General features: G+C 44.9%; 3 protein-coding genes across 4 annotated transcripts in view; all 3 read right to left on the bottom strand.

Annotated features, from left to right (window-relative positions):
- On the bottom strand, positions 1 to 6449 carry taf6l (TAF6-like RNA polymerase II, p300/CBP-associated factor (PCAF)-associated factor). 2 transcript variants are annotated; one of them, XM_085400769.1, is made up of 12 exons: positions 6154 to 6449; positions 5508 to 5674; positions 5331 to 5417; positions 5097 to 5247; positions 4932 to 4982; positions 4671 to 4765; positions 4528 to 4602; positions 4034 to 4254; positions 3623 to 3755; positions 3251 to 3379; positions 2013 to 2500; positions 1 to 1920 (listed from the first exon to the last, which is right to left on the bottom strand). In XM_085400769.1, exons 2-12 carry the CDS (start codon positions 5652 to 5654, stop codon positions 1587 to 1589), a joined length of 1911 nt encoding a protein of 636 aa, XP_085256895.1. In that variant the 5' UTR covers positions 5655 to 5674; positions 6154 to 6449; the 3' UTR covers positions 1 to 1586. The 2 variants fall into 2 exon arrangements, with proteins under 2 accessions (XP_085256895.1, XP_085256894.1); XM_085400768.1 differs by having other exon boundaries at positions 2004 to 2500; positions 6154 to 6448.
- Positions 6450 to 6835: 386 nt separating this feature from the next.
- cth1 (cysteine three histidine 1) lies at positions 6836 to 9012 on the bottom strand. The gene has a single exon (XM_085400770.1). The coding sequence runs from the start codon at positions 7979 to 7981 to the stop codon at positions 7151 to 7153; it is 831 nt and encodes a 276-aa protein (XP_085256896.1). The 5' UTR covers positions 7982 to 9012; the 3' UTR covers positions 6836 to 7150.
- Positions 9013 to 14380: 5368 nt separating this feature from the next.
- The window catches only part of mta2 (metastasis associated 1 family, member 2), a 30358-nt gene continuing 16759 nt past the window's right edge, over positions 14381 to 27979 (bottom strand). Inside the window, exons 4-18 of the mRNA XM_085400767.1 lie at positions 25523 to 25640; positions 24683 to 24746; positions 24443 to 24560; positions 24239 to 24341; positions 23122 to 23221; positions 21118 to 21306; positions 20901 to 20975; positions 20744 to 20802; positions 19680 to 19780; positions 19295 to 19434; positions 18050 to 18278; positions 17818 to 17907; positions 15503 to 15621; positions 15061 to 15203; positions 14381 to 14814 (exon numbers count right to left, since the gene is read on the bottom strand). Of these exons, the coding sequence (XP_085256893.1) occupies positions 14661 to 14814; positions 15061 to 15203; positions 15503 to 15621; positions 17818 to 17907; positions 18050 to 18278; positions 19295 to 19434; positions 19680 to 19780; positions 20744 to 20802; positions 20901 to 20975; positions 21118 to 21306; positions 23122 to 23221; positions 24239 to 24341; positions 24443 to 24560; positions 24683 to 24746; positions 25523 to 25640 (1802 nt within the window). The 3' untranslated portion in view covers positions 14381 to 14660. The remainder of the gene's footprint in view (positions 14815 to 15060; positions 15204 to 15502; positions 15622 to 17817; positions 17908 to 18049; positions 18279 to 19294; positions 19435 to 19679; positions 19781 to 20743; positions 20803 to 20900; positions 20976 to 21117; positions 21307 to 23121; positions 23222 to 24238; positions 24342 to 24442; positions 24561 to 24682; positions 24747 to 25522; positions 25641 to 27979) is intronic.

The raw sequence follows: 27979 nt of genomic DNA, 5'->3' as shown, positions 1-27979 counted from the left end.
TTTGTATTCATTTATGTTTATTTGAAGATCAAAACCACATTTAACACTAGGACATGAAACTCAATACTTTCTTGTAATGTGTTTTTCTGGATGTGTGGTTCATATTCTGTCACTCAGAGGCTGTTCATTCATGAGTGAGCAGACTCACAAATTCAGCAGGGGGGTCATTTATATACTTTCTATATAAACAGTAGAGTTACATCAGTTCTGGTGCATCACAGCTATAAAAACGGTGCTTGGTTATCCTTGGTTGGAATAATGACACAATGGTCAGCACTGTTGCTTCGTAGCTTAAGCCTTGCATGTTCTTCCTGCGTCTGCACGGCTTCTCTCCGGGTACTTCGGCTTCTCCAAAAGTACAAAGCAAAATAAAATATAACCTAAATAATAATAAACAAACATTTAAAGTTAAATTCAAACAGATTGCACTTAATGAATGATTAAATAACAAAATGCCTTCTATATCGTTCTGATGTTGTGCCAAAGTCGGCCAAACGAGTCTGTTTGAAAATGTGAGTACAAAGTACAGATATTACAGATTTTTAACTCCTCCTACCCCGAGCGGGCGCCCACGGGGAAAACAACATATCAGACACACCTGCTCTCCTTCATTCTACTTGATGCTGTTTCTTCATAGAAAAGCAAAAAGAAAAAGTAGTATCTGTTCAGAGGGTAGCATGTAGCATCATAGCTAATACACCAGTAGTGATCTACTGTGGGAGGCAGCACAGATGTGACCTCTGACCTGTCTCCTAACATCAGCAACAAGTAAATATTTATTCAGTCTATGAAAAACAGTCATTAACAACATATCCCATCTTGCTCCAACATTGCCCTCAGCAGGTATTCACTGATATTATGAGTTTAATCGACACTAGCACAAGCTAAACAAGAGTTTCAGGAAAACATCAAACAGTGGAAAAAACTAAATGATGGAAAAACGTGTCAACTTGAAAGATTTATTTAGGGAAGATCACAGCTCCCTCTCTGCTCCACACACATCGCAGGATTTTGTCCATTCTCCGATGAAAGTTCAGCAGACACGTCGGCGCTGTGATCCAAACGTGCTGGTCCTGACATGCATGCAGCACATCCAGCTGTTGCTTTTTACAGGGACCAAAACTGACTTTGAGTAAACAAATAGATTTGTTACAAGAATAACAGATTAATTAAAAAATGAAGCAGTAATGAAATATTGGCAGAATGATCATTTGGCGACTGCAGTAAAGATTTCCCACCAGCATGAGTGAGCTGAGGCTAAACAGGCCCGGCAGTAACTGTGGAGACGTGCAAGGCAGCAGAGGCCCAACAAGCTGTCACGTGTTACATTTCATGCTCTTATTCCCAGATGCTGACAGTCAGATATTGACTAGCTGTTTAATTAGCATGTTTAGAATCTCTTTGGGCCTCATCTGTATGTTCATACATGTGAGTGGCAGCTTAGCCCTGTGTTGCCTCTTTACTGGCAACATCCCCTAAAAACTCCAGCAGCTTAATCAGAGCAACGTGTGCCTGGAAGAGTCTGCAGCAGTCAGACTAATGTTAGCTCATACAGTCTGTGACACACACACACACACACACACACACTATAGAGGCAGGTGAAGGGAGTAATGTGAACATGTCCAGCGACGTACAGGTTTGCCCACCCTGCCGATGACGGGCAGTTTGTGTGCATAGGTACGTGGTGGAACAGCAGAAACAGGCGGAGTTGTTGCAAACATTGTCTGGAAAGGGCGGCGGCCTTGACAACGCTGGCCCATTTGCCGCCCACCAATAAGAAAGGAAAATGCAGGAGGTGTGGTCTGAGGTGAGGTGAAGCGAGCTTTGGGGAACACTTCACGAGACAGACCAGCTGAACGTTGGCGTGAACATGATGAGGAGGATTTGGAGCGCTGCATAGACGAGGCACGAGGCACAGCCCTGGGTAGACACACAAAAATAAATCAGCACAAACACACACACAGACACACAAAGATAGATAGGTGCTCCTCTGGTTGCTTTACCTAACTGACCCTGTGCCTGAAAGACTCGGCGGAGGTGGATCGGTGCGCGGACTCCCGTCCTGCCTGGGGCTGATGTTGAGGTTGGCGGTGAGCTGTGGCATCTTCCGGGTGGTGTCGAGGTTGGAGGCGGGGCCGGGAGGTTCCTTCCTGGAGTTACTAAGCTGGGATGGAGTGCAGGGCGAGTGGGTGCCAAATCCTGGTCCTGTGCTAAAGCGGACAGCCAGGCTGTCGCCGAAGAAGGAGTAAAGCTCACAGTACATGGCGGGGAGAGGGACGGGGGTCCATTCCTCCCAGTGACAGCCGGCCCCACCCACCTGGAGGTGGCTGGCAATTCCAAGGGCAGCTTCTGACAGAGGCTCTGGAGGTGGGCTGAGTCCCGGAGAGTTCACCCTGTAGCTCGCAGCTCCCACCACAGAACCCGGATGAGCACCGGAGTGTCCCTCTGCTGACTGCGACAGAGACAGCGCCTTCATCTTTAGCAGGCGCTCCACTGCCACCTGCAGGACAAAGAGAGGAAGTGGCGACGTAGGTGGGACAAGATGAACTCAAATTATGATTTAATTCGTTTTTAATCACAAGCATCATTAGGCATAATGTCAAGATTGAGCTCATCTGTTAGTTATCCTCAGCACAAATTTGGGGCTCAACATCTTCATTAAATCAGCATTAACCACACACTGCTTTGAAGTTCTTGAAGCATATAGAACAATCCCTGATCCAGGGCCAGTTAACCTGACCTGCATGTGTGTGGACTGTGGGAGGAAGCTGCAGAGAAGACTCAGCTACAGAGGAAACTGCACGCACAACGAGCCAAGCTGAGGTTTAAACCAGGAAGCTTCCTGCTGTGAGGCAACATTGCTAACCACTCAATTTATATTTGACAATAATTCGTTATTTTATGGCTCCCAGAACTAAGTTTGTATATTGTCACAAGCCGTTTTATTAGGTACACCTTGCTAGTACCAGGTTGGCCCCACTTTTGCCTTAATTCTCCATAACAGAGATTCAAAAGGGTGCTGGAGATGTGGCACATGTGGCAACTGCAGCTCACAGCAACATCAGAACGAGCACAAAGAGGAACAGCTGGAGCAGATGTGGAAGTTGACTCCAGTGGACCTTCAGACCAACCAATCAAGATTAACCTCATTCTGTTTTTAAAGTAATTTTCTACACTTAAATACTTCATTAAGTTGACTAATGACAGTCTATCAGTGTCTGAAATCACCCAAAGCAGCAGCAGTACTGACCAGGATGGCTCCGTAGACCTTGTGTCCGTCAGCTTTCACCTGGGCGTTGGACACAGAGTAATCATCTAACACAGCCTGGAGGTTGGCCCAGTACGCAGGAAGGTGTGGAAAGAGGACGCGCTCGACAGCCTGCCAGCAGAAACCGGTGAACACAGAGAGAGGAGCATTCAGGACACAGGAGGGTAGCAGTGGAGCACTCAACAGCAATAAAAACAGTAATGACATGCAGGTTTGCAAATATTTCACAGCTAAATAATCAAGATGTGAGACTTTTCATTTAGGGAATGATTTGTTTGAAAATATCGACTGAATATGGGCCCAATCTAATCTATAACTGTCAAATATTTACTAATGTAGAAGCTGTGGCCATACCTTCCATCCCAAAGCATGAAGGCCCACAACAGCTCCATAGTGGGAGCACAGTGGTCTCACTGGGTCAGACAGAACCTTCTGGAGCGACAGCACGATCTGGTGGTAGAGACCACTTACCAGATCACCATGAGTCCTGCAGAAGAAACACCAGAAAGAAGAGCGACTGTTGGATTTCCATTTTTAACGCAAACGCCGAGTGAATGTTAATGTTGCCCTTAGCAACAGCCTGCTAACATTAGTCAGACTGGTAACATTGTAGCAACACAGGTTCTTTGTGAAATGATGCTGCATATTTACTGTAAAACAGGCTAACACTACAGTAGTTTTGTATTCTCAACACTGATGTTAAATCCTGACTGGCTAACAATTTTAGTCCAAGCTTGCCTAAGCATCCACAGAAAATCTGCTCACCAAAAGATGTGGCTGAGGAGCAGGGCAGCGTAGTCCCTGAGAGTCCAGTGGTCGTTGAGTGGGTTGATGGAGGCTGCCAGTGGCTCTAGGATGCAGTACATGACACTGGAGACCAGGCTGCGTACATACGAGCCCAGGTACAGGTAGGGATTCTGGACCAGGCTCTTCACCATGTGCATTAGTCTGTTAAGCTGCTCCAGGTCGTGGCTTACCGACTTTACCTGGACGACAAACCGAATCCATGATCAGCTGAAACACCGGTCAACAGGTTCAGGAAATCTACATCCTAACTGACGACATAATCAGAACCTTCGACGCCGTTCAAGCCGAGGACACGTAGGTTACCGTGTAGAGTTAAAAGCGCTTCCAGTTATGAGATAGGTCTGATTCATGTGTCATGCTACGATATTTTCTCTTACTAAACACACCAAGCATTCCTAACAAAACTGGTGATGAGAATCATAAATGCTGATTTGTGTAACCCTAAAACTTACTCCACTGATGACATAAACAAAGTACGGAAGCAGGGCTGCAATCTTGGAGTTAGACTGGAGGTCCAGCAGAGCCACCTGAAACACACACGAGCGTCGTTTAGCCTGTTCACAACAAAAAGTCTGCTCTGTCTGTAGCAGCTCACCTTCATGAGATGCGGGTCCTCTCCTAAGATGGCCCTTGTGATCTGCTGGTAGTACTTCAGTAAGTCATCTGACAGAGACTGTACTGCTGTAGGAACTGGGACAGTTTAACACAGACAAACACTGAGATTTTCTAACAGGATAACAATGATGCTCTCAGTGAAAGGTGGAGCTCAGTTTTTAGAGTATTAGCTACTTTATTCTATCTACAGGTCCAAGTACAACAACTGTGGGTTAGGTTATGCCTGCTGTGTGCGTCTCACCTGTACCCTGAGGCTCCAGGTTACCTTTACCATCCAGGTATGACACATTGACTGCAGGCAAACATGAAACATCATTAGTAAACTCATCACGTGAATATGGATATGACAGAGCATAGAGAACACTACAGGATGAGCCTGCGTGTGGAACGTAGCAGCGTAGCGTACCTCGCACCATGGTCTCAGCACAGCCTTTGGGGATGTTGGTAGCCAGCGCCAGCTCGACCAGATTGACGTCCCGATCCTCAACAAAGAAGAGCTCGCCTTCTTTCACTGAACGGAAAGGCAGCGCATCCTGGGCTCCATAGCCGCAGATGGCCTGGTAAAGAACAGAGACAGAAACATGAAGGAGTTCCCTCACATCAGACCTGAGGGAGATCGGATATGGAAATTACACGCTACCTCCACGTTGCTCCAGCGCAGAGCTCTGTTGAAGTCCTCCACCGTCAGCTTCCTCCTCTTGGCGTGTCTCATAAACTGAGAGCTGCTCTGTTGGGGACAGCAAAACATTACCACGTACACCTAACACAAACTTCTCCCAAAGTCAGAACATTATCTATGCATCCAGGCATCACTGACCTGCGTGGCCTCCCTGAGTCGGTAACACACGTCCTCGGCCAGCAGAGCCGCCACATCATCACCGAGCTCCACACCTGCGCCCTCCGCCATCAGTCTGACAGACTCCCGGGAAACCTCGGCGAACCGGCGCTCCTCCCGGTCCGCCATGTTCACCGAAATCACTCAAACTAGCAAGAAAGATCACGTTACGCTCATGCCTTCTCTGCATCTCACAGCAAAACATCGCGTTTGGCGGTAAAGCTTAACGGAACTTCATGCGTCCTCGGGTACACACTACAGGGTTAGCTAAAACATACGTGTGTCTATAAACGTCTTCACTGTGGACCGTCACGTATTGGGGACCTTTTTCAGCTGTGGCCCGTGGTTTCTCCGAACCACCGCACTCATTCAGCATGCTAACAAAGTCAACTCTGGTTTTATTCAGTTAGCTGGAAGAAACCACCGCACTTTGAAAGAAACCACGATAACAAACCTATTACAATACAGTAACGAATGAAATGACCGTTGTGTCTTTATAAAACTGTCGCATCAAATACGGCTAAATACAGCTACAGTTAGCTAAAATACATGATGCTAAAAGCTAGCATCAGAAGGACAGAAAATACAACACCAGGCCTTCCCAGTATCATGCAACGTTAGACTTTACCTTCTAAACTGGAACAAAGGGGGACTGGAGGTCTTTAGCGCCTGAAATAAAGTTCACACCAGGGTAGCTGTCCGATACACTAGCAGCTCCATAACATCAAGCTAGCAATCATGACCAAGACATCCGCTGTACCCTTCAAAATAAGGCAGCGAGGTCCAGTTTATTTTCTCACAATATCGTCCTGACGAAACACCTCAGAGGTGCAATTTAACTAAAGCCTAAAAAGATTTAGCTCTATGCTTACAGCCTCGAGCTACCTTTACCCTCCCAGGTCTACCTGTTGACGCTCTGTAGCAGGAGGTTAAGGCCAGTGATTGGCTGCCGAGTATCAGTAGACGGGATTGGTTGGTTGAAGGTCGTGTCTCTTTAAAATACTTTTTAGACGTCCTATACGGAGGTCTAGTATAAACATTTCACCATCGCCTCCACATTAACTAACCCGGACGTACACCAGCCAGAGCTGATCATAGGCCAACTTTCAGTTTGAGCCCAAGACTCTTGTCTTTGGTCCCATGAGCATGGTCCCAGCCAGCCATCCCATTCTTTATTGGAAGGAAGCTTCAGAGTTTTAAGACAGTTTCAGGAGCCTCTTGTTTCAGCAGCAGCTGATTAAGACTGACAAATGCCAGCCTCGCTTGTGCTTGAAAAGGCAGCTACTGGACTTCTGTCAGTCACCCCACAACTTTAATCCAGCCCAGCCAAACACACAAACACAGCAGTTAGTAAAAAAAAGCAACATGGTTTATTTACAGTGCTTTGGGCAGACATATAGCCATGTACAATTAAAAATATTACACATATAGCTGCACCTGTAAGATTCTCTTTCCAGAGCTACTCCAGACTGATCCATGACTGAATAGTCATGTTTGCCAAGGCCTGCTTGGGCCTTCTGAAACAAGCTCAAGTCAACTGGAACATATATACAAAAAAAACCCTTGGGGTAAAGTGGGGGGAATTACATATTAAAAAAAGAAAAAAGAAAGTGTTCAGCAGCAGTTTAGAGCCTCCTGTTGGCCCAGATATCCTGGGCCTTCGTGCTCTCCAGCTTCTGCAGGTGGAGGGCCAGTGGCAGGAGCAGATCATTTAAGTGCTGACTGGAGAAGGTGAAAGCATTGTGCGCTGGTGCTTCTGGGGTGGTGGGTGGAGGAGATGACGAGGCTGAAGAGTCTGATGCAGAAGGCAAACGTGACGCGCATGTGGACAGCAACCCATTGTGTTGACTGGAGGTTTTTATCCTGTTAGGGAGGCCGTGCTGGAAGTGACAGCGGGTTCCGTACAGGCAGAAGCCAAAGGTGCTGAAGGTGTGGCACAGAGCTCCCCGAGGTTTCCACCCCTTGGGCTTTTGCACAAATGCGGTCTTTTCACCAACACTGGCCAAATCGTGACGGCCGTCTTCATCTTTACCCTCCACATGCAGGAAGTTACAGCGGGTTCCAAAGGGACAAATCCCAAAGGCACGGAAGGTGCGGCACGGGACGTTCCTGCGACGACGGAGGGTGGGGCGTTGCTCTGTGGGACTGTGGACAAACAGGCAACGGTTGCCATAGTAGCAGTAGCCATCTGTGTGGTAGCTGCGACACAACTCGGTCTTGTACTTTGGATGGTGTGAGGGAACGTGGAGTTCGTGGAGGCCGTGGGCAAACTGGCAGCGCTCGGCATACTTGCAGAAACCATCATCTGAGTAAGTGGTGCAGAGCTCCGTCTTGTAGCGGGTTGAGCAGACCCAGGGGATTGGAGGTGGTGAGGACTCCGTCACAGGAAGCAGGGCTTCGGCCAACGATACGGCGCTTCCACCACAGTCACCGTCAGATTCCTCCACAGACTGCATGCTGTCCAGTAGCTCAGGTGAAGGCAGAAACAAGTCTTTGCTACTGGTCTGTAAAGAAAGAAGTCAGCGTTTTAAACATTTATCGAGTTCTGCCTGGTCTTTCTGATATTTTTCAATGTATAGCACCAAATCACAAGAGTCACCTCAAGGTGCTTGATATTGGAAAGCAATTTCAACGTCTGCTTAAAATGATGGCATTTAATGTCTAAAAACAGATTGTATAGATATAAATATAGACTATACACAATGTACCGGGTTCTCCACTGAAATGACAGCAGTTTAAGTACAAATGACAAATCTCATCAGGACATGGTCAGCATACATGAAGTCTTTCAAAAGTGACCGCAGGACACAGACCAGAGGAACTGAATAACTAGCTTTGATAGGGAGCCAGTCAGCTCTTCAACTTTGCTATTCCACTTTAAAAAAGAAAAACACACTTCCACTCACATAATTACAACCAGATGGACAGTAAACTCAAACGTAGCAGATACAAACCAGAGAACTTTTCTTTAGGACAGCCAACTGAGCGTAACTCACATTTGTTTTGCAATCTAAGCAGAGTCATGCTTTAAAACTGGCTGCACACGCTGGACCCCATGTGTCAAAGAGACGAGGGGTACTTCCTAAAGTCTGACCTGCATAGACTGATCCTCACCGTCCTCAGCCAGGCTGGTTACCGCGATTGCTGCAAAAGCACACTGAGCTAAATAAGCTCACAGTAACTTTGTGGCAGTGTGGAATTGTCTGAATTCATGTAACTTACAGTTTAAGTCTATCAGCAGGATTCAGCTAAGGAGGCACAATTGTTGTTACTTTTATATATTAAAAAAAACAAACTCAGATCTGTGGCTAAGTTAGTCCTACCAGCAGGACCCCAGTACAAGAAAAGCAACCAGGGTCATGGACCAGCACGCACTGCAACCACTTGTTTGAAAAATCAAACTAGTTTCACAGAACCAACTATTCTCACCATGGGATAAAAAGCGCACTCTGATATAAAAGCTCTGCTGGTTCACAGGCCTTCAGGAATAACCGTAGACCCCCGATCCTGATAACTACACACATGCTTCAATGTGTGTGTGTGTGTGTGTGTGTGTGTGTAGGACAAGGAGCAGCTACATGTGGAGGCGCTAAAAGGTGCTGCGGTTACCTTAAACATGGCTGCAAATGCAGAGCTGCGTGTAAGGCTGTGGGGGGTGAGAAACTGCGTCTGACGAACAGAAACCAATGAAACCTGCACCGTCAACAAGGCCACGAGCCTCCACGCGCCTGCTGTCCCTGGGTCACGAGCACCGGAGCACGCGCTGCGCGGCTGTCATTTAAACCTCCGCTCAGCGTCCCGCCTCTCAGCACAAACGCTGCTCAGGTGCGCTCGGCTCTACGTCACAATGACGTCTGCAGGGAGCGCTTTGCTGTGGGCCGGTTGGTAACCGTGGATTAAGTAGGGGTGACACCCCTGATTTACATCATACAACATTTTGCGTTCATGCAGCAACAACGAAACAGGAAGTAGTTTTTATTCCACCAGTGTGATGTTCAGACTTCGGCTGTGCATTTGATGCTAAAAACTTTAATTACATCAGCAGGTTATTGCAGGAAATGAAAATGCAGTTACAGTTAAGCTTTCTGCTCCACTTTGTTATGTTGCTGTTTTCAGCTATGGTCCATTACTGTGGATTAATGATGGTCCTCTGTATCTTTGCTAAAGGAGCAATAAAGGAAGCATTAAAGCGCCTTTCCTTAATATTTGGAGTATTGGAACACTCTTATTATAGACGCCACACAAGTCCTTCTGGGTCACGTCTCTCAGTTAGGAACCTTTCTACAGGTTATTGGAACACAGCCCTGCTCCTAAAGACCAGAGCCTGATCTCTGCTACAGGTCTGAACATTAAAGCCATCTGAAGGTCAGTGTACAAAGTCTTTCCACTCAGAGTCTAAGCACCTTTGGACATTTCCTTGGGCACTGACAAATTCTCTCATGTTTCTGGTGAAACTAGTGAAATATTTCATGCGGCTGAGCTGATCTGAGTGAAAACACTGCAGAAAATCTAAAACTCTGGTTTATGTGATGGTTCTGGTGTCTGCTGCAGGTTTTCCTGCTCCGTGCCCTCCAACCAAGGCTCTCATTATTTCCCTGTGATGCTGCTGAAATCCAATACTTGAAAACAGTCAAAGTTGTGCAGGCTTCTAGTACGTCACAGAAACCTGTCTCCTCCAGGAATCCTCTGATGACACGCCCATTACTGGAAGTATGGAGATGGGAAGAGAAAAGGAGTACAGAGGACTGATTGATCACTGAGGTGGTGTGAGGTGAACCACCTGCAGCTGACTGTGGCCAAAACAAAGGAGCTGGTGGTGGACTTTGGCAGAAACAGATCCCTGTCTGCATTGGTGGGATTGATGTCGAAATAGTCACGTCCAGAAGTATCTGGGAGTTCATCTGGATCACAAGCTGGAGTGGTCTGCCAACAAAAAGGGCCTGAGCCAGCTTTACTCTCGATGAAGGCTCAGATCCTTCAGTGTCTGCAGCAGGCTGCTTCTAGCAAGTTGTTGCAAGCAACATCGTCTTTACTGTGGCGTTCTGGGGTGCAGGCATCAAAAATATTTCCACACGTCCATTCAGATATACTATTTGTAGTTTAATGTCGAAATTTCGACTTTAATCTCAAAATTGACACAATTCTTTTTCTTAATTTGGCCCTAAGTGCTCTCCCAAAAGCCACCAGTTTTTTGGGAAAAGCTGGAACGTGTGGAAAGTAAATGATCAGAGTGATTTAGTGGTCATTAAAATGTCCATAATATGCAAATTGATGATGATTCATCTCATAAATCATGACATACTGCTTCATATCACCAGTTTCCCACCCTCTCAGATCCTCATCTGCTATTCATCTTACTGTTCCTGACGTCTTCTCCCTGTGGGGAACAGAGCCTTCAGTGCCTCTGCTCCTGGGCTCTGGAACTCTTCCTCCAGCCATAAGAAAGCTGATTTTATCTGTTGTCAAGTTCTGTTCTGCAATTTTAACTTATTTTATGACTATTGCTCATTTTATTAATTTTGTTCTTTGTAAGGTGACCTTGGGTTCTTGAAAAGCACCCTCAAAAAATGTATTATAATTATTTATAGGTTAAATGAATGTGTTTTGCAGTATTGCATTGTTTAGCAGAAATAACCCATCTCTACTATCAGTGCTGAATCTTTGCTTCAGCTCACATGTACTGTCTTCTACTCTGCATTGGCCTGTTTAACTTCAGGCTTGTTTGTAACAATGGTGCAGAAATCATAGCAGAACAGAAGAGACTGCAACCTTCCCAGCCCCCGAGGCAGTGAGAACACCTGAGTCGCGTCGTTTCTACCATCAGGTTCCAGGCAATCTGCTTTTTCCTTAACCAAAGAAAAAAATTCTGTGATCACCACTTCAGTTTTCTTTCAGGGTGTTTGGGATGTTGCTAAGCTGGCCCGTGGCTTCGTTCTCTGTAAGAGCAAAAAGACTTTAACTACCAAAGCTGTCGGCCTTTCTCGGAGAGGTTGGCGCTGGCTATCGCATTAACATCTCTTTAATCTGTTGCATTTATTATTAAAGAGCAAAGGAACATGCCTCACCTGGCCATGAAGCTGCTTGTCAGTGAGCGAATTACTTTTGAGCCAGTGCTGCCGATCAAGGGGTCACTGTGGAAACCCTCGTTCTCAACTGATCACATTCACAAGGTTTCGAGAAAACCTACTGAGCGAGCTCAGAACCCCATCAGCGATTAAAGCTGAAAGTCTGCACTTCAGTCACAAGCTGTTTCATTTAAACCCGTCTGTGGTGATATACAGAAGGGAAATTACAAAAATGTGCAATGATCAGAAATCTATGGTCCTGATGAAGAAATGACTGAAGTCATTGCTAAAACTGACACTTTATATTCAAATGGCACCTTTGAGGTTTTTATTTACAGTGGTGTGAAAATGTGTTTGCCCTGATTTCCTATTTTTCGTATGTTTGTCACATTTTTGCTTGGACCAGTTTGCAGTCAGTCATGACCTCCAGGACGTCACAGAGAAGCAGAAGCAAGAACACACAGCGGGGTCCTGTCAGACTAAACTGGATAAAAAGAAACGTGACAACAGTGTAGGTCAGAATGTGGTCGGCCGCTGTGTCTGTAAGCTCCCAATGTGGCGTGTGGGACAGGACTCGATGCTCTTTACATGTCGATGTATAAAAATGGAGAAATGCTTGAAACATTTCCAAGAGGAGGCCTTTGCTGTGTACCAAGAGGATGAAACCATAATCAGGCCGACAGTGTGAAAAGCTCCAGCTGTTTGATGTGAGGCAGCAGATGTGAAAGATGTCTGACCACGAAGAAAAAAAAAATCTTTATTTTTTTTCTTATCAAGATACATTAAAGGATACAGAGACATCGGAATAAAAAACACTTGAGAAAAAGTTTCACTTGTGGCATGTTTGTCTCTCCATCATTAAAAAAATCCACACCCTGTCCCTTTTGAAGGTCAGTCCTGGTTAAAAGAAGCAGTCCACCCACCCGATGAAGAAGAGATGCTTCACACGTACAGTAGCCTGTTAGCGCAGTCTCCTCATTAACAGAGTTACACACCTCAGATGTACAAAATTAAAAACAAACAAACCAAAACTAAAAGTTTTCAATATTCCACTTCTGCAGTTTTCTTTACACACATTAGCATTTGCTACAAACTTGACAATTCAATTTCTTTTTTGAGAGGAAATATTACAAAGCTCACATCGGGACCAAATCTGCTTAAAAAAGTCATCACTGCCGCGGACGCAGAGGAATCGTAAGGATCCAACAGCTCGGTTTCAGCACTCTCCCTCCGATAAAGGTACAAAGAGAGGGAGGAAAAGAAAAACCACAAACAGCAGAAGAGTCCTCCGCACAGTCCTCACATCCCGTCAGAACCAAAACATCAGCACATGTACAGAACAGGATGAAGGCTGCATGAAGACAAAAGGGTCAAAGGTCAAGGTGTGTTTCCCATTTGACTCCACTCCTAGAGCCCCGTGTTTTTGCATACATTTTCTGCTTGATTCGACCCACATTTATGAACTGACCACTAACATCAGGAACACTGTCCTGTTCCTTCAGACTGTCTCGCTGCCTGTTCTCCTGCACATTATGGCTTCATTTTAGACTTCTGCAGAAATCCCACACATGATCTCAAAGCCAAATTCATGATAACTGAGTTGTGAGTAAGCAGCCTCTGTTGTCGGCTGCACCTCTCCTACTGTATGTACTAACAATTTACAGTAAGCAAAGCACAGAGTGGCTGTTGGAATAAAAACCTATTTCAAAGAAACCTGATTGGCTGCTGCCCAGAGTAGTGATTTACCATTTCCTCTGTACAGACGCACTGAGTGAGGGGAACAAACTAAACCAAAAACAACTGCAGACAAAGTCTTCAGTGTTTTCAGTTAGTGCTTTCAATCAGCTCAAACTCTTATTTTGATACAGAGGGTTCAATAATGGATGGAGCTCCAGAAGAAGGAAACAGGTTTGTATGAGGCTCCGATTCTGCGTCTTTGTAAAGTCTAGGTCAGACCCTGTGACATTTACACACCGTTCCAGTGGGTGGACAGGTGTGCACACCTGCATCTCTGATGTTTGTTCCTATAATGAGAGAACTGAACGTAAAGTCAAGTGTGTTGAACGTTTCCAGGCCTGAATGACAGACTGCAGCCATGGAAAGAGTTACAACACGCAGCAGACTAACACCACATTTCCCTCCATCACCACAGCCCACCCGATGATTCTGCTCTGCTAGGATGGAGGAAAGGAGGCTCGAGAGGAATCCTGAAACCGAGGCAAACTCTGGGCCTGCTCAAGCTGTCCTACAGTCCTGTAAGGGTGTCGCCCCTTCAGTGATGCATATATTTACACAAAGATAAGAGACGGGAAAGTCAAACAATGTCTGCTTTATCACCATTGCTTCAGGAAGAAAAATATATGAATTTAAATGACACATTTAAAAGCAGGGCAAGTGTGAGTGTGAGGGCTCCATCACGCTGGCTGCTGCTCTACAACAAACTGATGTGACATCTGCTGGTACGAGATGCTGCTCTGCTGTCACTTCAGCCAGTCGTGCCTCTCAGCATTTGTGCCATTGCTGCTGTGTGTTGGATTTTAACACTATTTTAATGACCAGAGCACAGCAGCTCAGAGCCTCCGAGTGCACAGAACAGACTGGAAACTTTAAAAAAGGATCTGCTTCTGGTTTTGAGTTCTCCTCCGATAGTGGCGACGCCTACCACTCAGGACAACACTGCACTCTAAGTTCTGGTATAAATGGTACGGAGCCGAGGCAGGGTTACCATTGGCGACCAATTCAGCATGTATACTGGAGCCCTGAGGGTTTAATGTGTGCTTACTGAATAGGTGTGTGTGTGTGTGTGTGTGTGTGTGTGTGTGTGTGTGTGTGTGTGTGTGTGTGTGTGTGTGTGTGTGTGTGAGAGAGACAGAGAGAGAAACACATTAACTTATGGGAAGTAAAAGAGGACTAAAAGGAACATGACACTGAAAATGGGGGAGGAAAAATAAAATAAAAAGACTACTGTATGCTGTACTGTGCTGCCTATAAGTGATGGCTTAAACACAGCCCCTCCCACTGCCCACCCCACCCCCATGTCCTGTTAAAAGACCACCCTCAGCCCTCATTTTCAGTCCTCCAGGACGATGGGCTCGCTGGTGTTGGAGGGGACGAGGGGCATGGCTAGGGAGCGTGGCGGCGGCGGCAGTTTGATCCGGACCAGGAGGTGAGGTTTCCTTGCTGCCCGGCGCATCTCAGACTGGGTGAGATGTTTCCTCAGAGCCCTGGTTCACAGAGACCAGTGATAAGAACACACATCCACTCTGACACAATAATGCTTCAATTAGCAAAAAGGTTGCTAACACTGTGTGTAGCAAGGTGTGTGTGTACCCAAGTCACTCTGATGACACCCGTCTGTGTGTGATCCTGCTGACTGTGCATGTCTGTGTGCTAAAGACTGCTGGCTTTAGTTAAGTTGGGGCATTGATGATCTACTGTGGTAAATCAGGAAGTGCTGTGCTGCCATGTACCTGGTGTCCTTTGTGGCAACAAACACCACAGGGTTGGGAGCTTCTCCCTGGCTCACTTTCTGCCGCTTGATGACAGACTGAGAGGTGGTTCTCATACCTGAAGTATATGGCCTCCCATTGGCTGGGTATGGCACTCCTGCAGCCTGTGAACCAATGAAGAAAACAACAATTGATCAGACTGCAGTGCAAAAAGGAAACACGAGAGTAAAACATGCTGGCTTTCCACCACTTTTTGGATTTAATGATGCACTACTATACTACAAGCTGCCCAGCAGGCCCCAACATAACATGCAAGAAATTAGCAGCCATTAGTTCTGTGAGGAGTGAAATTACATGCACACTCTGAGGAAAAGAATGAAAACAGGCAGCAGATGAGTGTGTTGTAGCAGTTACAAAAGGAGCATATTTTCTTAAATATAAGCTATGTGAGAAGAACACTGACGCTTTCAAAGCTTCTCTTCCCCAGCAGGCTCTGGCCCACTCGAGGCTGGTTGGCCTGGTTCCTGTTGATGGGTGTCGGGGGTCCTCTGGTTGCCTTCAGTTTCAGAGGAGCAGAGATGGCTGCGAAGACAATTCAGAGAAGACAAAAGCAGCAGGGCAAGTTTATCTCTTTAGCATCTTTCAAAAACAAGGCCAACAAACAGTGTTTCTAAGACACTCAAGGCTTGACGAGAGAAAAAAGGCTGATAAGATTTAGTGACTTACTCTGTCAATAAATATCCTGAAACACATCGTCTCATAATCACCATTTAACAATATAAACCTCAGGCTACAGTCCCACACAGCAACACAAATCCATATCCTTAAGAAGACACACGTGATGCTTGTCTTAGCAGTAAGGTATGGACAACGCCGACAACGCACAAATGAAGACACTTTAAAGCGATCGTCACGGTGATTCTACTGCTGCAGCCAGACGGCTCATCAGTTTGGTACCTGCTGAAGTTCAGGGTCTGACTGCTGATCTGGGGTCTGCATTCACTCAGCTTTAGCGTTACTCTGGGTTGTTGGCTAGCCTAGTGTTAGCATGGTGTCGGTGCAGGTGCTTGCAAAGAGCTGAAGGTGTTAGCAGCATAATAGAGCTGTTTCTACTAGAGCAGGGCGATATGGCCAAAAATATTTATCACGATATATATTTGAAAATTTGCGATAACGATATAACCGACGATATAATTGATGCGAGACAAAATACAACTCCACAACACTACTAGCGCAAAAAGACAACCTTCCATTTATTTTCACTTAAACAAGAAGCTGGTTTTTATGTACATTAAAGCTTTATAAAAATGTAACAGTGCAAATGCAAACTCCTTGCTGAAAGTTTAACCAAAAGGCATTTCCAGTAGAAATGGGCTGACATATCCTGAGCATAACCATGTATAATATCCACTGAAGTTAAAAAGAGGTGCTTTGCGACATTAAACTGCAGTGTGCAGTACGTATTTTTCGGACCATAAGGTGCACGGGATTATAAGGCACATTAAGCGAAACAAAGCAGTCAGATAAATCAAACTTTATTAAACTCATTCTTCTTGCTTCCTCCACTTCTGTACCATTGATTCATTAATGTTGAATTCTCTGGCAGCTGCTCTATTCCCATGTTGTTGCAGTATATTAATGACTAACCTCGTATTGTGGATGGATTATCTCAGTTGTTCTCCTGACTGAAGTTTGGTCCGTTTACAGCATCCTGCCATGCGATTGCATTTGTCTCTAACCATGAAGAACCTTCACGTTAACTTTTATAAGTGGAAAAGTGTTAGTGTTCGTCCTCCAGCTTCACTGTTTATGTTATGCTAACATAGCTGTGCCGCTAGCGATCACGTAGCACATCATTATATACCAGCTAGCCCAACTTCAGTAACCCTACAAACGTCACTGCTGTTTAGTTTCCTGTCTTCATTTATGTTGGAAGTGATAGCAGAGCTGTACGTTTGATTTTTTTCAGAAATCTCTCAGTCAGAACATGCTATATCATGCTTAGGTAACTAGCGAAACTAGCGAGCTAACTTCCGCTAGCTTCCTGCTAACTTCTAACTCCGTTAAATGTAATAACTTTTGTTTTCATGGATGCCTGGAAGTTAAACTTTATAGTTACACCTGGTAAAGCAGCAATGCTGATCGTTTTATTAAAGATGAAAGAATTTAGACAGTTTTTAACGCTCAGTGATGCTGCAGTGTTGTTTGACCTGAAGTATACGGAGTTTAGGACCCAGATTACTCCCAGATTTAAGAGCATCTTAGTCCGACAAATACGACAATAACGACGGCCGCTTGCATGTTCTGCAAAAAAATGTGCTTTGTTGTGTATCTGACGGACAAACACCAAACCAGTTCCACATCACGGAAGTTGCACCATTTTTACAAACCAATTCTGGTTCATCTGTTTCACTCAACAATCGGCCATGTGCGTATGAAAACAAAGGCACTGCGCATGCGCGTTTTACTCCCATTCTATCGCGATATTTCATTTTCCTATCGTTGCCTAACATTATACCGGTATTACCGTGAACGGTATAATATGGCCCAGCCCTAGTTTCTACTTTACTACTGTGCTCTCGTCCTTTTGTGCTATAAAAATTAAAGTAGTCCAAATCACACAAACTGAACTCAGCTGATTGGCTGAAGGCACACTAACCTACATGTGGCATCACAGGCAGTAGAGGACTTTAATAATTACATGTGGTATAATCTAAAGGAAGCATTAACTTGGAACAGCTTCATATTCAGTGCGCTGGTCACATTCTGCGTTCTTACCCAAATCCTTCACTATGGTGGCCAGTGACTGTCGAGGCACCAGCTTGCTCTTCACTGGAGTTTTTGTGGCTTTGGGCAGCCTGATCATACCTGAGGAAATAAAAAAATAAACTCTGTTGAACTCATTTAAGGAGGTTTGAAAACATCACTGAAGGACAAAGCTGTCAAACTTGCTGCTTTGTTAGTAGGTTCAAATGAGCTTAGAAGAAAGAGGGGGTGAGTGTGCACATACACTCAGCCTTGACAGCGTTGGCGTTGATGGAGGCGTAGGGGCGTCGAGCAGCACGTCGAGGCTGCAGAATGTCTTCGCACACCCGCCGAGCAATGCGGGTGAGCTTGGTGGTCTGCAGGATGAATGTCTGGCGGTTCTTGGCCAGCAGCTTGGCTCGACCCTCGTTGCGGGTGAACGGTGACATTCCCTGTACCTCCTGGCGTGTCATGTGACCACGAGGGCCTGACTCCTGGACGGACAGAAAGAACAGATTTAGTCTTAAGGAGGTGCAAGACAGCCCGAAACATTCCAAGTCTGCTGATTAGCTCATGTGGATTTCTTTACTGCTTTTCATTCAAACTAGGGCTGCCACAAACGATTATTTTGATAGTCGACTAGTCACCGATTATTTTTGCGATTAGTCGACTAATCAGATCATCATCCATTGGACGTAAAAGTACAGCTTATTGCACCAGCAGCATCTGCTCTTATATAACTATCATTAGCTTACAGCTTTAAGTGTTTAAGGTCTGTGCTAACTAAAAATAAAGACAAGATGATAGTTAATTGAATTCTAATTAAATGTGCAGATTGTTTCGGTGGAGTTTAATAAACTCAGCCGATTTACTCAGGAACAAATAAAATACTGAAAAAAGCCAAACAATAACATTTTTAAGTTATCTAAGTGACTTGTATATGTTTAACCTGAGTAGGGCGGTGGGTTTGAAAACGATCTGCCGGGAGTCCGGTGCTCTCATGGCCCCCGGCTAGCTATCGAGCTAGTGGGTAACAGACGCCTCCGAAAACGTCGGAGCGCTTTTGAAATATGTGGTGTCTTGATAAACTGAGCAGATATTTGAGGTTTACACAGCTACACTCTCGCCTGAAAATATGTTAAACGTTTATTTTGTGACCCAGAAAGAATAATAAGAGTAATATTAAAACTAACTAGCTGCCGCCATTGTTGACAACTGCGCTGGGCCGCGCTATGAATTCTGGGACACAGTTTCTTCTTCTTCGGGGTTTAACGGCAGCTGGCATCCTTGTACATGCAGTGCTGCCATCTTCTGTTTCAGTCCGTTATTACACTCTTAAATCCTGCTACTTATTCCTGCTTTTGGGATCTTACAAAGCTTCAAACGACGCGTCGACTATTAAATCAGTCGTCGACGATTTTGATAGTCGACGTAATCGTGACTAGTCGACTAATCGTGGCAGCCCTAATTCAAACACATTTCTAAAGAAAGAGCCGATGGGGAGACTTACAGAGCCAGCTCTAGCAGCACCCTCAAGCTGTGTGGGAGTCTTCAGACCTCCGTACTTCTTCCAGTAAATCCAACAGGAGGCGCACAGTCTGCACTGCATATTTGGGGGACCCCAGGCGTACCACTGAGGAGACTGAGCCGCTGGGTTGGAGACAAACGATTTAGTGAGTTAGCACCTGTATCTGTCAGGTCCAGGTGCCTCGATGAACACCTGCCAGTAATACATGGGTCTTCTGTGATCGCCGGTAATCAGAACAAGTTGGTGGCATAAGAAAGAAAGACTGTATTTACATCTATTTTAATGTGTCCGTGTGGACAGTCAACACTCCCACTGCAAACGAGTGTGGTTCAGACTTTATCTAAACCCAGCCTGTGTGCACACTTACTGTGGCAGCTCTCACAGCTGAGTCCCTTCTGAAAGCCTGCCGCTCCGTTCATCCCAGGCTTGCTGCTGGGCACCATGATCTGGTTGGGGTTGGGTTTGGTACTGGTGAAGGAGGACAGAGTTATTCAACAATTAGTGAAGCATGTTCCATCATGTGGTTCAGTTCTCCTACATACAGAAAGGTGCTGGTTTACTGCCTCACATCATAATACCTCATGGCTTATTTGTTAGAATGCTTCTGCGTTAAACACAGTTTTTAGTTGTTTGGCTTTTGTTACATTTGTAACTTGTATTTATTTTAAGCTGTGCTACTATAATATCTTTATTCATTAATCCAAAAGTGACATTTTAATCTAATTAAATCTATGGTAAGACTTTAATGACTGTGGCTTAAATAGCTAATGACAATCACAAATCCAGCATCATATTTCCCAACATCTACCAGAAAGGACAATGATAAAGTCTTTACTGTTTGAACAGTGTTTTCATTCCTTTATTCAATCAACACTTTGCTGGGGCTCCTTAAACATCTGCCCAACTGATTGTAGCATAAATGAACCGATTAGCGTGATCCGTGGCCAGCAGACTGACGGACCACTGTTCTCTACATGAGCTCTCTATTCCCACGCCTAGCTGCAGCCACTTTGCTGAGCATGTCTGTGGTAGCTCTTGATACTCTGACAACAGTCCCAGTCCTCCCCTTGTGAAGCTTGCAGACTCAGCCGGGGTTCAAAGCGATCCAAGGCGGTCTGAAGGTGTAACGCCAACAGACTGCATGCCATTGGCTGCTGAGTGGCATCAATGACTCCTGAGAGCATCTTTTTCACAAAAATAAATCAACGCCATGGTTGAAACCCGGCGACACAAAAACAGAACGCTGCGGTCACAGAGTCTGACAACAATCACCTCGACGTCCTCCTTTGTTGTGACGCTGGTGTTGTATACAAATGGTGTCATGTGACCTCTGGCTGCGTTGCGATAACAACCCAAAGCACATTAGGTGGTCCCCAATAGTAATGGTAAACTTGTAAACTAGTAAACTTGATAGCTGTCATCAATACTCACTAGGTAGGGATGTACACCTGCTTCAGCTTGCTGTCTGCTTCTGCTGCTTTCAGTCGTTTCTGAGAGAAGACGTGGAGAGAGCGGGAGATTTTTGTTGAAAACAAAACGTCTGAAAGTGTTTGCTGATGCCGTTAAACACAACATGCTGTCGACAAACCTGCTGGATGTAACGGTCAGTAGTCTTCCACATGTAGTAGAACTGGACCACACTAGCTAGGGATTTCCAGGGCAGCTGAGGGAGAGAAGGGAAACATCTGCTGATCCCAGGACTCAGAGTGCAGCTTAAACTTCCTCTTCAGCACTGAATATCTGTATCACTACTGTTCAAATGCCCACGTGAATAATGTGAGAGAAAAACACTGAGGAGAGCTTACAAAGTCCTGGCGGATGTCATTGAAGTCTTTGCCGTATTTCTCCAGCGCCTCCTCAAACAGCATGGCCTCAGAGGCGCTCCACTCCTCCATCTCATCGCGGCAGAGCACCGGACCTCCCTGAGGAACCAAGGTGGACATGGCTTTGGCCAGGTCATAGTTGTTCTTCTGCAGTGTGTCCATAGCATGGAACTAAAGGCAGAGACAGGGAGTAAGACGACTGACCAAAGTTTTCCATCGCACACAAACAATACAGAACCCTGCAAGTCAGCTGTTGTGCACTAGGGCTGCCACAAACGATTATTTTGATAGTCGACTAGTCACCGATTATTTTTGCGATTAGTCGACTAATCAGATCATCATCCATTGGACGTAAAACTACAGCTTATTGCACCAGCAGCATCTGCTCTTATATAACTATCATTAGCTTACAGCTTTAAGTGTTTAAGGTCTGTGCTAACTAAAAATAAAGACAAGATGATAGTTTATTAAATTTTAATGAAATTTGCAGATTGTTTCGGTGAAGTTTAATAAACTCCTTGCTATCTAAAATATAACAGGACACTGGAGTATATTCTGGAGCATCTCACACTTCTGATAATCAGTTGTCTGCTTGACGTTTATTCAGCTGTGTAAAAACTATAACTTTAATCTCAGACAAACTGATTTACTCAGGAACAAATAAAATACTAAAAAAAAAAAGTCAAACAATAACATTTTAAGTTATCTAAGTGACTCATATATATTTAACCTGAGTAGCGAAAGACGGCGGTGGGTTTGAAAACGATTTGCGGGGAGTCCGGTGTTCTCACGGCGCTAGTGAGCCTAGCCCCCGGCTCGCTAACGAGCTAGTGGGTAACAGATGTCTCCGAAAACGTCGGAGCGCTTTTGAAAATATGTGGTGTCCTGATAAACTGAGCAGATATTTGAGGTTTACACAGCTACATTCTCGCCTGAAAATATGTTAAACGTTTATTTTGTGACCCAGAAAGAATAATAAGAGTAACATTAAAACTAACTAACTGCCGCCATTGTTGGAAACTGAGCTGGGCCGCGCTATGAATTCTGGGACACAGCTGCTTCTTCTTCTTCTTCTTCTTCTTCAGGGTTTAACGGTAGCTGACATCCTTGTACATGCAATGCTGCCATCTTCTGTTTCAGTCCGTTATTACACTCTTAAATCCTGCCACTTATTCCTGCGTCTTTTGTGATCTTACAAAGCTTCAAACGACGCGTCGACTATTAAATCAGTCGTCGACGATTTTGATAGTCGACGTAATCGTGACTAGTCGACAAATCGTGGCAGCCCTATTGTGCACAAATCCCCTTTGTGACACACAAAGTAGGGCTGGGCGTCATAAAACCATTATCACCCAAAGTATGACCCAATGCAGACTAAAAAGCTCGTTACACGAGTCTCAACAGATAATCGTGGAAACAACACGTACACAGAGTGTCATATTTAAACGTCTCAAATCAAGAAAATGGATTTTTAAAAGCGATATCCGCTGTCCGCTTGTCAGTTTTTCCACGTAACACTTCACAATCAAGCTCAAGGTCCTGTTGAGACTTTTCAAAATAAACTGAATCACATGAAAGAGTTTATTGAGCAGAAGCAAAACAAGAGACGTCAGGTGCTAAAAAACAAACCTTAGACTCAAACTTTGAAAGATGGTGTCCGTTACAACTTATGTCTAAAATGTCTCGTTTCATGCATCGGTTAAAACACTCGACTCCAGCTACGTGACGCCCAGGTGGAAACACTTCACGCAAGTTGAGCTGCCTGAGATTCACAGAATTTACAGAAAATGTTACATTTTTGTGATTTATATCGTTGTCAGGACGACAGATGTCTTATATATGAGATTTTGGTCATATCGCACAGCCCTGCTATGAACTAAAAATTCACCCATAGCACTGCCCCGTCATTGCTCATTATTTCCTGTGTTAGTGCAGGTGGAGTATGATAGCAACCTTTAAAGGCTTTGGTTAGTGTTCATGTCTCACCAGTGTGATGTCTCTGGATGCTGCAGCTGCACTCATGTGGAGGCTGGGCTGGCGGATGGAGCTGCTGCAGTCCAGGGCCCGAGCAAACGTACCCACAGCCCTGAAACAAACACACCACTGACTGCTCAGTAAAAACCAGGAAACATTCAGTGTTAACCATTTGAGGCCCTGTGTGACCTGACTGGTAGCTTCAGTTAGATTTGCCTTTAAAGGCAAGCTTTACATACTCCACTGTAGCATGACACTATGTACCGTGACAACACGCATCATATTTACACTGTTTGATAAAAACTAATGTGATGTCAAAGTGGGCATGAAATACTGCATGTATAAAGGCTAATTTACAGCACTGAGCGTAACTCTGTCTGTGCAGCTGGATTTAAGAAATCAGTGCTTAAAGTTTAATGTTTTAGTACAGTTTAGAGCGTGACATCACCAGGTTGGTTATTTGTTGCTCACAGACTTGGACTATGTTAGCTAACTAATAACAGAACCACTAACTCGGTGAAATGTAAGGAAACATAACTGTTTCTTACCCAAGCACGATTGGAAATCCTAGCATCCTAATATAAAAGAGATTATTTTATTATATAAAATACCGCTGATCGTATCAGCTGATTGTATCAGCTGATCGTATCAGCTGATCGTATCAGCTGATCGCACCACTCGGTACATCCAGCCACACGAGGAAAAATCTCTTTCTGACTCCACCTGTCACCTGACTCACAGCCTCGCCTCCACACTGTTCTCATTTACAACGTGCAGCTAGCCAAACAACAAAGAATCACTCAGACAGTGAAAGTGGACAGTATCTGCTCTGTTTCTTAACATAAAACTCACTGTTACATCCAGCGACAGCACAAAGTGAAGTCCCCTCGTTTCCCTGAGTTTGGCGGTCGGTTCTGTCACTGGCGAGCTAATATAAACTAATTCAGTCTAATAATAATGATAAAGTCTATTGGCCACAACCAGCCAACCAACCTGAAGATGCCACGTTCTGTACTGACACAAGACGGTGCTAAACATGATCTAAAAACTGGCGAATTTAGAAGTTGCCATGGAAACAAGCTGTAGCAACGACGATGTAGTCGGGTGGCAGATGGCAGGCGAGCGTTACCTCGCTACCACCAGGAACTGGTCGATCTGAGGATCTTTGAGCTGGTTGTTGGGATCCCACACCTTGGTCTCCAGCTTCTCTTGGACCCGGGTGTCTGATTCACCTGAGACGGGGACAAATGGCTTGAACTACTAATACACCAACGCCTCCTCAAAATAAATAATGTAAATGTATTAAAACAACTTGAACACGCTTGCTGCTCACCCTCAGCTAGCTTATCAGGGATCTCTGCCTGGTATTTGGAGCCCACCCGAATCTCGCCTTGATCTGCTAGCAGGGTCTTCTGGACAGGGTCGAATACGAGTGAGTAGAAGAAACAGTCCTGGACAGAACAGAGCAAAGGTTAGAGCCACTTCACAGTGCCACTCTCTTTGCAATATGAAATATCGAAGCGAACAATTAAGTATCAAAGTAATGTGACAAATAAACAGATGGCATGTTTACCTCTTTCTCCAGGTACCCGGCTAAGACATCTGTTTCGTTGAGAAGGGTCACGTTACATTTTCCCCTGAGGAGAGCACAGAGAGGATGTCAAAGACACAAATGCATCTTCTCAGTAAGTAAAACAAGAAGGAAAAATCTGGTTTGATGACATCCCTGCCGCATTCAGTCCCCAAAAAAGGGGATTAAAAAAAAAAAGTAGTGTCAAGCCTTTTTTGTGCTCATTTTTTTTGCTGCTTGAAATCATTTTTGACTTTAACAAGGTGCAACATATGAATAACACGCATCCATTCATCGCCTGTCTGGATCAAGGTTTCAGGGCAGAAGTCTAAGCAGAGACACAGAGGTGTTCCCAAACCAGCCAAGAGGTGTGATCCTGGTGTCCTGGGCCCAGTCCAGGGCCTCCTCTCAGTAGCACATGGCTGAAACACCTCAGGGGTCACAGTAAGCGGATAGCTCAACTGTCTGTTTTGATGTAAGAGAGTACAGCATTGCTCTGGAGTCCTTGACACCAATAACCACGCTCAAACTGTCTTTCTCTACGATCACTGTAATCTTTAGCAAACTAGGTAACAATACAAACTAGAACTGATGGGCAAATGTTTAGAAGCAAATTCAGTCGTCAAGTTTAGGACTTCATTGACTACAGAGGAAAGAATAAGTGATGGCAGGAGCGGTGATGTATGGTGCTGTGCAGGGACAGATTTGATCACCCCTTCAATGGGTGAGAATGGTTACAGCCAGGACCATTTCTCAGCAGATCAGTCCCAAATGCACATGGCTGTTGTCAGAGCTGTAACTAAACTGCAGGTGTGTGATAAGGCTCTGCTGGTAGTCACTTACCGTATGTGAGTGGCAGGTAGAGATTCAAACTGTCGAGACAGGAAGAGTTCTCTGTGTTTGAGCTGGTGTTTCTGCTGTTCAGACAGTTGTGGCTGCTTTGACTCCTCCTCAAACTCTCCTAGACACAGAAAGAACTCAGAATTAGCAAGAGTCACTGTTAGGAACTGAAGACGCGAACCTCTGAGTTTACAGCTATAACATAACTTGTAACGTTTGAATGTGGACACAGCAGGCAGAGAAAAATGGGTGAAACTTCATGCAGTGACTGAGATCACAAGACAAATCAAGTAAACCCTCCAGCAGACTGGTTTTACTGCAGCAAACACTGGAGATGCTTTGCTACACAATCCTGTGACTGAAGACACCTTTGGTATATCCAAAAATGACCTCCCATCTCCTTTGCTACTCACTCGTCCTGACCTTGATGGAAAACATCATGAAGTCAAGGAAAGCTGTGTAGGAGGATTGATAAGGACGCAGGGAAAGCGAAGCACTAACCTGGGAATCTGACCACAGTCACACTTGCAGATTCACTCCTCTCAGAGCTCCTCCACAAAGCTGCCATTTTCTCATCTATCCCCATGTGGCTTCAAGTGTACGTGTGTCATGTATTCATGCTGAAAATAAGTCGATTATATAGCTTAGAGTTGATAACTCAGATGAGTTTCTGTGAGATTTGTACTCATGTTCAAACCTTAAAGTTCATTAAAACCTGGCAAATAACATCTCCAAACTCCAAAAGCTGTATTGTTGTGTTCAGAAAAAGTTAGCGTTTAAAAAAAGAAAAGAAACACTTTTAGTGTTTTGAAATCAGTGAAGGTGGGTAATAGCCAAGGATTTATTCCTGCACCCATTTAAGTGGAAGAAGAAGAAAGAAATGAAACTAAGCCTTGTAGGAAAAAATCTAATAGTTTTGAAAAGTGAGTCCTCAAGTTAACTTTAATGGTCCAAATGGCAGAAAAATGTTACTACTATTAACATGTGAGTAACTGCAGTACCATTAAGAGCAGTTAGCAGGCCCACAGCTGTTAGAAAATAGGCAAAGCAGTCCAAAGATGGTTGCAGTGACATAAAAGCAAACAGATAACAGCAGCTATTTATTTCAGTCTGTGTACATTGAACTGCTGCACAGAGGGAGAGAAACTGCACATGCAACCACTGGACTGGTTCTTGTGTTTTTACTACATGCCTCATTCACTCATTCATACAAACACTCCCGAGGTATCGAGGCCTGTAGTGTGAGCGAAGCCAAGTCTGAATGAAGTGCAGAGCAACAGTCCAACCACAGTAACTGAATAACAAAGACTGCGAGATGCTGCTTTAGATATTCAAAGAAAAAAAATTGCACACTAACTTTTTAATGACAAAAAAATCAAGAATTAAAAAAGTAGATTTTCCAGTGATTAAAACTAAAGCAGCAGTCAGCACAGAGCAGTGCAGGTTGACACTGGTTAGTATTGTTGTAAATATTATTAGTGGACTTGCTGATTATCTGACACTAGCAGAGCCATGAGACACTTTTCAGACACAGAGAGATGTGAAAAAACGAAGCCACACGTGTGAGTGTGTTTCGCCACTAGATTGCGCATTCTGAATTTCAGGCGGTCAAGTGATTTGCTGTAAGAAGGAGGGGAGGGACTACTTCACTCCCATCTCTGTGGACCCCGCCCCTGCACTGAACCACAGGAAACCCTGCCAGTGAGGGCACAGGAGAGAAAGAGAGGGATGGTACCTTAAGCCACACCCCTTTTCTGTTAACCTCTCAACCCCCCCCCTTCACCGGTCCGGCTAGTCCCTGCCAGACAAAGTAGGAAACCCTGTGTGCCAAACCGAAAGCGCCCATCCCCCTCCACAACATGTATCCCCAACTCCACACACACACACAAAAGAAGACACAGCACACACAGAAGGAGCGACGGGCACATTTCTAGAGAAAAACACATACTTTGTTAGAAACGCACTGTCCCCGATCTGACAAAGACTCCAGATGCATCACAATTAACTCACTGGTTGCTGTGGCCCTGTGGACAGATCAAGGGCCTTTTGTTCTGCATAAAGAACTTGAGTATAAAGAAGGAGGAAGAGGAGGGAGCAGCAATGAAACAAGCGAGTCCAATACACAAGGTTTGGTCCTAACGAGCAGCAGTACAGAACGTGCACTTCTTCAGCACTAAGAGGCCTAGAAGCGACCAACCCAGACCTAAACAGAGTAGAACAGGACTACTTATACCCACAAAGGTCAACGATGGATCACTGTGTGCCTCCGTCATACTTCAGTGCACCAACAATCTTGATAAGTCAGTTAAGCAGTGACATTAGGAACACTGTAACTACCCTGTAACGAGACGTATTTGAACTCCAAATGCTAGTTAGTTTCACCTGCCGAGCAAAACTGGATACATTTGGAAATTAAGCTATTTTATGACATGAGTAAAAAAAAAAAAAAAAAAAAAAACC

Source organism: Rhamphochromis longiceps, linkage group LG3 (genome assembly GCF_057381845.1).
Source record: "Rhamphochromis longiceps isolate RC_006_pf linkage group LG3, R_longiceps_female_GT1.1, whole genome shotgun sequence".
Classification (NCBI taxonomy): domain Eukaryota; kingdom Metazoa; phylum Chordata; class Actinopteri; order Cichliformes; family Cichlidae; genus Rhamphochromis; species Rhamphochromis longiceps.
This window is presented reverse-complemented; position numbering and strand designations above follow the sequence as displayed.

What these genes read in the sequence shown, in the direction of transcription:
- taf6l (XM_085400768.1), bottom strand. Translation starts at nt 5,654, where the DNA reads ATGGCGGACCGGGAGGAGCGCCGGTTCGCCGAGGTTTCCCGGGAGTCT. An exon ending in GACTCAGGGAGGCCACGCAG is followed by an intron (nt 5,418 to 5,507) that starts GTCAGTGATGCC and finishes TGTCCCCAACAG; the next exon opens with AGCAGCTCTCAGTTTATGAG. An exon ending in AGGTCTACGGAGCCATCCTG is followed by an intron (nt 2,501 to 3,250) that starts GTCAGTACTGCT and finishes TTTGTCCTGCAG; the next exon opens with GTGGCAGTGGAGCGCCTGCT.
- cth1 (XM_085400770.1), bottom strand. Translation starts at nt 7,981, where the DNA reads ATGCAGTCTGTGGAGGAATCTGACGGTGACTGTGGTGGAAGCGCCGTA.